Below are 10,570 nucleotides of genomic sequence, written 5' to 3'. Positions count from 1 at the left end.
TTTTTTTTCTTTTGCATCGCTGCCAGTAAGCACTTTTATGTGGCCTCTGCCTCGCTAACGTGTAAGCTAGCAATGACAAAAAGTTAGAGGCGACCCTAATCATTGAGTGGTAATGGCAGTCGCACTTAGGCGTTCGTGTCTGTCCTAGTGTATTCCTTGGGTTAACACTGTGTTACGTCGCACAGCCGAAGCCGATGGCAGAGGCCACGTAAAAAGAAGCGCATAGTTGAGATCTTCTCCGCCAGGTGCCGCAAACAATCCCAGCAGCTCACAAGAAAACCGTCAACTCTTTCAATGAACTCATTCGATTAATTTTCATTTACTGTACTGACAAGTAACTGGTCTATTATCTTAAGCAAACGTATGCTCCGATATCATATGTATCCAATATAGCGCTTAACTCGAACAAGAACCCTCGATTTCGTACCAGTTTTATTGTTCTACAACACCTTATCTGAATATTCGGCAAATCGGAAGGAAGTGCTCGACTGGACGGGCTTGCAGGCACTTGTGCCACAAATAATCTGTCAGTAATATAACCGTGCCGTGTACTCTGATGTGAATCTTAAACACATCAACAGAACAGCGTTACAGAAGCCCGCAGGTGCGCCAAGTTGAACCCGAGCCACCCACTGAGGGCTGTGTAAGACTGCGCGAATCAAGATGCGCACTTGCACAGTACAGATCTTTCATTGCAATTAAGTCTGCACGCAGACGGATGAGCGTCGACCGCACGAGGGAGGTCAACCGTTCTGCGCCCCGACACGCCCAGAGGCGCCGACGCAGGAGCGACGAGGTTGCTTCCACAGGGGTCTACACAGGAGAGACTGCTTGTCAGGTAAAGCGAGTCGTATGAGCACCTCCTGCGACGGCGCGCGGCCGCGTAACGAACTGCGCTGGGCTCGGCTCCAGCGATTCAAATCTGAGAGAGGAGCGACCTTTCATAACGCTTGGCTTGGGCGTTCTCCAGGAAGGGGGCAGCCTGCCGAAAGGTGTGGCTGTAGCGACAACAGGGAGAGGGGGAGCGCGCGAAGATTCGCCCCCGAAACAAGAAAAACAGTAAATTCTGATAAAGGGAAAGGAATGAAAATATATGAGCGCATGAAAGAGAAATACTAGGCAGAGGATACGGGGTGAAGAAGGAAGGAAAAGAAAAACATAGGAAAAATATTAGACTGTACCGAAATAAACATATATTCTCGTTACATCGGTATCTAATAATGTAATAGAATATACGAAAACAGACGGATTTTCTACGGGAGCTTCATATGTGCATAACAGATTGGTAGGTCCTCTTCTTTCTTTTTTCTTTCTTTCTTTCTTTCTTTCTTTCTTTCTTTCTTTCTTTCTTTCTTTCTTTCTTTCTTTCTTTCTTTCTTTCTTTCTTTCTTTCTTTCTTCTTTCTTTCTTTCTTTCTTTCTTTTTTCTTTCTTTCTTTCTTTCTTTCTTTCTTTCTTTTCTTTCTTTCTCATTGCGCAATGCTCCCTCCTAACTGTTTCCTTCCTCCATGCCAGGTGGGAGGAGGACGCGTCCCTTCTTCAGCCAAGTTTAAAAGCGCGGCCATGCCCATAGTTACCGCATAATCCCATCATACTGTCTACTCGCATCACCACTCCTACGTATACTCCTCGTCTTCTCGTCTTGCCCTTCCCTCTGAGCTGAGTAGCCGGTGAGAGGGCGATTACCCCATCCCGGCCTCTCTGCGTTTTCGAAGGCAACGTCTTCCTACTGACCTCCTCCACTTACCTTCTATAACAAGGACTAATAATGTCCGATAATTTCCTACAACTACCGTAGTTAGTCGCATACTATGTACCAACAATGCCTAATTTCGGCTAACCGCTTCCGAAAGGTGGTCTATACACTTTTACAACTCAAGCCAACGATAGAGTTGTATAAGTGAACTTCTCATGTCGAAATCCAAAAGAAAGTACCTTCTGAAGCAGAGAGATGAGGTCGTCCTTCGGAGTCGATCCCGTGCGCAGGGGTCTCTGGGCCGCCTTGGCTTTTCCCTGGTCGGCGGCGAAGATGCCCTCGAGCTTGACCAAGTCGGCCATCTTGTGCACGTCCTCGACCAGGTCGGTGACGAGCGCCTGCACGTCCAGCGTGGCGGCGGCACGATATCGGAGGTCTTCCCTCTCCTTGTCCATGCGTTCTTTCTCGCGACGTAGCCGATCGTACTGGGTCTTGAGGCGATTGTGCGTGTCCTTCAGTTCCTCGAGGTCAGTTTGCAGCTGCGCGCCGAGGAAAAAAAAATGGAATTGTTCGGACCTTTAGAACAAATCTCACGCCCCTGCGATGCATGTTGGTCAGTGTATGACGTCATAAAAAAGAACTGAATACGTACGTCATATCATCTGCACGTTCGGTATCCTTTTACGTTTATTGCGGGACGGAGGCATTTAGCAGCGGGCCTTTCTCATGAATTGGGGAAATTCTCACCTTTAGGTAGCACAGATTACGCCTTGTAGTTAGCGTACAAATCCAATAAGAAAAACATCAAGGAAGGTGACACCATATGTACAGCTAATACAAACAGTCATACTTGAACACGCAGTTTCTCACAGAAATATTTTGAATGTCCTATGTTGGCATCATACACCCGCGCGCAATTAGTGTTTGCTCACGCTTTTGCACAGATTCTAAAGGCTGACGGCCAGGCAGAGCAAGAAAACGCCGAGTCGTCGGTATATAAATGACATCTTGCCTACGCTTGTTTGGTTTTTTTTCGCAATATTTGCGTGCTTTAGGCCTGCGTTTTGACTGCGAATAGACGCCTTTTTCTTGGTTCTGGACTTTTCTTGCATAATATTTCAGCCTATAGTCGGGTGCAGCTTTAGAAGTGAATTCGCGGCATTTCCTCTTCAAAGGTGGATGCGCACAAGCCTGCCCCAATGGGCGCGCACTCCAGACTGACGTAATGAGCCGGACGGCCGGTGACCCCGCCTTCCGAGTACATCGCCGAGTGCATGCGCGGGACTATTTCTTTAGCAGCGGATGCGATCGCCTGGCGCGCTTCGGTCGTCTGGGCGGGGCCTTTCCAGCTTTCTTAAGTTGTATCCAACTATAGTGCAATAGGGCCGAGGAGGAAGAGCTCAGCGTCAAGTTCGGTTTGAGAAGCCACAACATATTGCCACGCGCGTTTCTTTATCACTTTTGCTGTATTCGGTTTTCGGCCACAAAGACTGTCAGCAACGCTCAGCGCGAACCGCGCCTCGTTGTTCGAGAACCTTCGCGATCATTGTAGATCGTTTTGTTAAGATTGCGCGCAAGACGCGCACACTCGAGCTTATTCTAGAATTTGCACGACAGCCAGCGATAACGCTGGAATATTCGACGGCACATGTTTAAATGCCGACGCGCTTCACCGCTTGTCAGTTGATCGACGGACGACGCCCTGTTCGCCGCTATCATTGTACAGCGCGCATTGCTGTAGTTATAGTTCTCATTTTCCGGCCACAAGTTCGGCCAAATAAACAGTTTCATCCTACAAACGCCGACTGCTGTGTTCGTCGACGTCACGACCACGTGACAATATTCAGAATATCGGTTGCAATGGGCAAAGAAAGTAAACCCCTACAGTTAGCTGCGTAGAAGGAGGTGCAATTAGCTCTGCAAAAGTTTCGTCAATGCGTGCGAAAATGTCGTCTGTGAAGATGGTGCACTCACCTCGACGATGTCCTTAGAAACGTCGTCCTGACCGCCTTCGCCTTCTTGCGCAGCTCTTGGATTGTCTTCTCGGCGGTTTCCGCGCTCGGCTTCGCGCTGGGCCTCGGCGCTGAGCAGTCGCTGCCTGAGATTCGGCCAGCGCGGTCTGCGTGTCTCCGAGGACCTTCTGCAGGTCGGTTCGCTCCTTCTCCCAGGCAAGCTCCAGCCTAGTTTTGGCGTACAGCTTGGCCGAGCCTCTGCTGGCCTCCAAGATGTTGCGCTCTTCGTACTGGCAGAGGAATTAGAGCAAGCAAAAATATAAAAGGCATCAGACACAATGACGGCTGCGGTTTCTTAATGTTGGTAAATGTTTATCACCGCTACTCCGAATAAAAAAAAGTTGCTGAAAGGCATGTACCTAACCAGGCCCGATCATGTATATTACATTAATAAAGTACATTACATTAATATAACAGCTTATTGCGTGGCAGTACGTGCGTTTACGCTTGAAAGACATCTCATTGTGTAGTCAAATCAAGACAAGCGCCCTATTTCATCTTCGTCTGTATAGTGCTTATTAATGTATAAGTGATGTCGTATCGTCATTTTCTGTCGTTTTCGTCTATACCTTTTTCCGAAATACGTATAGCTAGAGCGAATTCCAGCACGAATGTGTAGTTTTCATATCGCGCTCTGAATAAACTTCGCCAGTCAATCTTCACGCAAACCACCCCTTAATTCCTCCTCATAAACAACTCCCTGAGTCTTAAATTTTATTTTCGCTCTCCTTTTTCAATGCTGAGTAGCATGCTTAAACGTCAATGCAGGCTGACCTCACAGCCGTTTTCCTAATAATTATGGTATTGTTACTTCTATTTGCTTGTGGTTGCTATCATTGCCACTAGTGTTACACGTAGGCACGAAGAAAGAATGTCGACTCTCCTTAGCTACTTCATTCCCTTTAGGCACTGCAACAACTTCTGGCGAAACCATCACTACCTGCAGTTACCATCGCTTTAAGGTAAAATGCACGTACCTGATTAAGTTTTGATTTGAGATTAGAGAGCTGTATCTCCCAGGAACTCTTATCAGCTTCCATCTGTATGCGCAACTTGCGGTTGTCCGTTAACGACTCCTCCAACTGGTTCTTGAGGTCGTCAGCATGCGCGCGCAGTTCCTCCGCTTTCTTCTGCATCGAATCGAACTGAAACGAAGTACAACAGTCGTGAGCACGTGGAAAGCTAAGTGTCAGTCGATCGCTCCAGTGCCGACGCTTCCCTTTCTTTAATCGAGTGACAAGCAACGTTTTCGCTTACCACGCTGCGTCAGCTGAAGTAAGCGTAATAAGGACTCTTATGAAAGTACGAAAAATGTGCGCTTCCGCGCAATACACATCAACCAGACGCGTTAATTACAAGACTGCAAACTAGCTTAGAAGTACACTGAGCAGTTCCATGACCCTGTGCAAGCGGATACATGTAAGCCTGTGGGGAAATAGGATTTTTTTTTTTTCGAATTATTGAATGATCACTACAATTCGCGAGAAAAGCGGCAGTTTTTTAATACTATTCTGAAAACTAGCATCGCCATTTCGTGGTTCTTTCTAACTAGTTGATAATAGTCAACAAGTTAGAGGTCGTAAGTAACCTCGTTAAACACCGATGGAAAACGCGAGAGAGTGAGAGAGAAGCAAAGGGAAATGTCAGAGAGGTTAAACAAGCACGTGCTATAGGTTCAGCACATGGCACTCAAGGAAGTGAAATGGAGACAAAGCGATGATGCTACTGAAGTCAAGGATAAAAGGCTTCTTCCCACAATAAGAGTGCCTTTTGTTTTCAATTCCTCCAACGGGTGCATTTGCTGATATGCTAAACCTATTTTTCTCTTTAGCTTCCACTTAAGCTAAACTACTTACCAGTCGTGAAAGCTGGAAACGCTATGTTGCACATGCTGACGTCGTGCAAGAACATCACTTGCGAGAAAATCCTGCCCCTTTCCCAATGTTCGCGGTGCGAGGCCAAGCGTTGTGCAGGAAAGAAGGAAGGAACAGGACGGTGAGGCAGGAATGTTAACCAGTTTAGGAAAACTGGTATGCTACCCTTCACTGAGGTAAGGGATGCGGGCAGTTTGAAAGTTAAAGGAGGAGAGAAAGAGGGTGAGCACACACACACACACACACACACACACACACACACACACACACACACACACACACACACACACACACACACACACGCACGCGCGCGCCACACACACACACACACACCGCACACACACACACACACACACACACACACACACACACACACACACACACACACACACACACACACACACACACACACACTCCTCACAGTAACGATATCGCTATTGGTCTATGACCACCGGTGCAAGTCTTTTTTTTTTTGTCTTCAAGAACTTAATCAAAGGAACAGACAATGACGGTAAGGAATGTAGAGGGGACATTATTTGTAGGTTTTAACTGTAGTATAGTTATTATGACTTAAATGGAAAGGATTCAAAGTGGATAAATATCTACTTGCCTCTGGTAAAAACCGAACCTACAACCTTCGGACGCGTTATGACAAGGTTACAGGTTCTGTCCCTACTAACGGCAAGGTGATTTTTCCTCTACTTTAATTACTTTCCATTTATGTCATAATTACTACGCTACAGTTCAAACCAGCAAATAGTGTCCCCTGTACCTACCTTAGCTTCAGTGTCTGTTCGTTTTATTAAGTTTTGTCCAACAAACAAGAGGAGCCCTCGATCAGTCCCCTTCTTTCGTTGTATTCAAGAAGGACGAAGGGCAACCTTACCGCCTCTTTTCCCCTGGATCGTTCCCTGCGCGCCGTGCTGGCGCGCAGCTGCTCCATTTCTCGGGCTGCCTCGTCCAGCTTCTCGCGCAACTGGTCCCTCTCTCGTGCCAGCGACGTCACCTGGCCCTGCAGCGCCTGCAGCTCGGCCGCCATGAAGTTGACGCGGCCCTCGAAGTCCGCCCTCATCGCCGCCTGCTCCGCCTTGTGCACGTGGCCCGAGTGCTCGAGTCGCGCACGCAGCTCGTGCTGCTGTTGCTGAGACAGTTGCTGGTTCTGAGGCACCGTCGGCTGCTGAGGCGCTTCCTGCTTGGCCCCGCCCACGGTCAACGTGCGAAGGTGCCTCTCGGAGCGCTCAAGCTCGGCCACTCTCTTCATCAGCTCTTCGTTCTGCGTGGAAGACGGTGTAGTATACAAAGTGAAGGCGGTGTAGTAGGCAACGTGCGAACCGCAGAAGAAGTGAAAGAACACTGATGCCCAGGCCAATAAAGGTTACTAGGTATTCAAGCGCGGACGTAGCCAGAACTATTTTTTTGGAAATTGGGGGGGGGGGAGATTAACCACTCGTTATGAATGCTCGTGTAATAATATCATAATAATTGTTGAGGTTTAACGTCCCAGAACCACGACATTATTATGAGAGATGTCGTAGGGAAGGGCTCCAGAAATTTTCATCACTAGGGGTTCCTTAACGTGCGAATGCTTGTGTGTGTGTTTATATGTGTGCGTGTAACATATACACAAGCACAATTTCAAAATTTAGGGGGAGGGAGGATTTGAACACCCCAACACCTCCGCCCCCCTCGCTGGCTACGCCAATGTATTCAAAAGCAACAACGCTCTAGTGGGCCCTAAGCGCAATCACTGTGTTGTTTATAAACTCTGGATAAATAAAAAATGCAGGATAAAACAAGATTCAGTTATACCAGCACGCAGTTTGGAAACCATTTATTACGCCAAATATTAATGTATATCCGTCACTAATTACAATGATATCCGACCGACCTCTTTTATAATGACAGTACTGACTCAGTTTTAAAGCGCCAAAGGTAATTGCTCTTGGGCATAGCTTTTAAGTCCGCGTTGTTTTGCTTGAGTATATACACTGTTCTGATTGCTTTTCGTATGAGCGCCCGCCCGCGTTTATTGAAATTAGCAAGAATTAAATGGAACATATTCAATTTATATATCAAGAGAATAATGTCCTCTTAATTTCGCCCAGCCGAATTTCACCAACGAGCGCCAAGAGACGATGCCGCAAAGGCCGATAAGCCAATGTGCTCTTCACTGCAACAACAGGTACTCAGCGGCAAAGCGCACTTCCAAGGCCAAGAGAAATTACGTGTGTCTTTTATAGCGCTTTACTCGTTCAGTATTAAATTATCACTACTTTCTATAACTTTGCTGATTATGCAGTGTGTTATGAACATTGCCGGAGATAAAGTGTGCCTGAAGGCAAGATAAACAACAAAAGAAAGGCCCCCTCGTCATTGTACAATGCTACCTAGACATTTCGATATGGAGTTTCATTTTCTTGCAGATTTCAGCGTGATCGACAGACAAGGCCACAACAGAAAGGAAAGCACTGACACAAACGTTTTAGCTGTGCCAACTTACTCAACTTTGAGTTCCACTGCCGATCTGAAATTTATTTTGTAATTTGTGCAAGATTAAGTGGCAATGAGATAGCCACGCTTGAAGGCGTACAATAATCGACGGCGCACGCATTAAATAATGTTTCTTGAATGAACAAAAGTCGACTAATAGTAAAACGTCACGAATAATTTCGAACGACTCTCAAAGTTCAGCGGCATTTCTCCATCACCACACAAACTATAAGAAGCAACTACAGTAGCACCGCCCTCGCATTCGGCGGCGCTCTGAAGAACTACCTCAAAATAGCGCACTCTCCGGTTGCTCACCTTTCTCCGTAGCTTCTCTTTCTCCTCCCGAAAACACCTCTCCGTTTTCTTCAGCTCTTCGATGATGGCGTCTCTCTCGTTCAGGTTGGAGCGCATTCGGTTCCTCTCGGCCTCGATGTCCTTCAGGCGGGTCACCTTAACCTCCAATTCGCGTATCAAGTTCTACATTAAAAAAAAAAAACAAAAAAAAACAAGATCGTGTGAACAAAATGATCGTCAACATTACGAATGTTCTACATTTCATTCACTGGGGTTTAGAAGTCAATTCATTCCCGGGTTTATTCTATACACACTCCGTAATCTGGTACGATGACTACTACTGGCCGAATTCAGCTACCGTATTCACTCCCATTTAACGAGCATTAGTTAGCACTGACTAATGTTGGCTAACTACTAGCAACCGTCACGTCGGCTAATGTTGCTAAGTGATGGCTAGTGATGAATAGTGTTTGCTAAAGAATGGTAAATGATGAGCTATGAATTTTGCTAACGTTGGTTACCCGCACTGTTCGTTATAAGAACAACGATGTTGTCTTCGTTCAATGTTATTCCAATGACTGAGTTGTCAACGAAGTTCTTTTTTTCAAAGCTGCAACCTGCTTCATATTGACCCTACTATACAGGTCAGGTGGAGTACACAATGGCTTCTACGATTTTGTTGGCGAATGAACAAGCACTAGCAAGAATCGGGAGAGCCAGCTGGCTCTGCTCGACTAAGCGGCACTTTAGAGACAATTCCCAAATGTCTTATGATCGGCTATGACAACACCTTAGCGAATTCTTGTGTTATCTGTGGACATTTCAGTTGCATGAATGCTTGTCTTTCGTAAACTTCTGTGTTGCGCGTGGACACATTTTTGTACTGAAGAAATCTGACTGAGTGCGTCAGTATTGTACGTGACTTTATACAGATTTGTGTTTGTTTTATGCTTTGCGACGACAAATATTATGGAAGGGAAGAGGAGTAGCTGACGCCTTGCACTGGTACCAACCTCTCCTCATATAGACTTAATAAAAAGAAAGAAAAAGTCCAGCGAGCCGCAAACGCCAGTGGAGACCTGGACTGAGGACCCCATGCACTTGCCCAGAAACCTTATGTTTAATAAAGTTTTCACTACTACTACTACTACTACTACTACTACTACTACTACTACTACTACTACTACTACTACTACTATCATTACATACTACTACTACTACTTACTACTACTACTACTACCATTACTACTACTACTACTACTACTACTACTACTACTACTACTACTACTACTACTACTACTAAACAAGCACTTGAAACCGAGCAAGTGCTAGTGCACTTCAAAAGTACGGGAGTGACTGACCTGGAACTCGGCCTTCTCCCGTGTGTACAGTTCCTGCCTGGCGTTGAGCGACTCCTTGACGGAGCGCAGCTCGGCGCTGATGCGTTCGTGCTCCTTGCGCAGCTGCTTGAGCGCAGCGTCCAACTGGTCCTTCTCCAGAGTCAGGTTGTTCTTCATGGCGAGAAACTCCTCCTCGAGCAGCTCGTAGCGCGTCGTCAGATCGTCGTACTCCTCGCGCTCCTTCGCCGCGTCCTTCTCGATCTGCTTGCGCTGCTCGGCGTGCTCCTGTTCCATCTAGAAGCGATGTAAGGTTCTGTAATGTTCAACTTGCGAGCCGCTGACGCGCATGTTGATGCTCTTCTTCCCAACAAGATTTTGTCCACTTCAGTATGACCTTACTTAAAAACAAACATTTGAGCGCAAACAAAGCGGCACATCCACAACACGCACACATTCAGGCACCAAACGTATACAGCGCTCAAATATTTTTTGAAATGGTTTACCACCTAGCCCAGCGACAATTTCTAATATGAGCTTATGCCAAGTGCTAAAGAGAAAACTTAATTTCTCTCCTCCAACCCCCATACCGCTCTCTCTCTCTCTCTCTCACACACACACACACAGACAAAAAGTGCAAGCTGTTTATAGTGCGACTTCCCTCCTTACGTAATCTTAAATTTTTATTCGTTTGCTGTGCAGATAACAAGAAAATTGACGAAGCCGATTGCATTACAGCTGAGCACAACTTGCAGTGTAAAGTTCAGCGCTGAAATTAAACGCGGATGACAGCAAATATAGAAGGCAAAACAATGTCAATCTCACACTAACTGAGGGAAGAAATAACAATTTAGGTCTCGGAGCCTCC

The 10,570-nt window shown here is 46.4% G+C and overlaps 1 protein-coding gene across 1 annotated transcript in view; it reads right to left on the bottom strand.

Moving 5' to 3' along the window:
• The window catches only part of LOC119381746 (trichohyalin-like), a 59,552-nt gene that overhangs the window by 22,563 nt on the left and 26,419 nt on the right, over positions 1-10,570 (bottom strand). The window contains 7 exon segments of the mRNA XM_049412884.1: positions 1,935-2,234; positions 3,670-3,798; positions 3,800-3,937; positions 4,685-4,852; positions 6,468-6,854; positions 8,387-8,548; positions 9,727-9,999. Coding sequence (XP_049268841.1) covers positions 1,935-2,234; positions 3,670-3,798; positions 3,800-3,937; positions 4,685-4,852; positions 6,468-6,854; positions 8,387-8,548; positions 9,727-9,999 — 1,557 coding nt within the window.

This window comes from Rhipicephalus sanguineus, chromosome 2 (genome assembly GCF_013339695.2).
Source record: "Rhipicephalus sanguineus isolate Rsan-2018 chromosome 2, BIME_Rsan_1.4, whole genome shotgun sequence".
Taxonomy (NCBI): Eukaryota; Metazoa; Arthropoda; class Arachnida; order Ixodida; family Ixodidae; genus Rhipicephalus; species Rhipicephalus sanguineus.
Note: the sequence above shows the minus strand (reverse complement) of the source record. Positions and strands in the feature narration are given on the sequence as shown.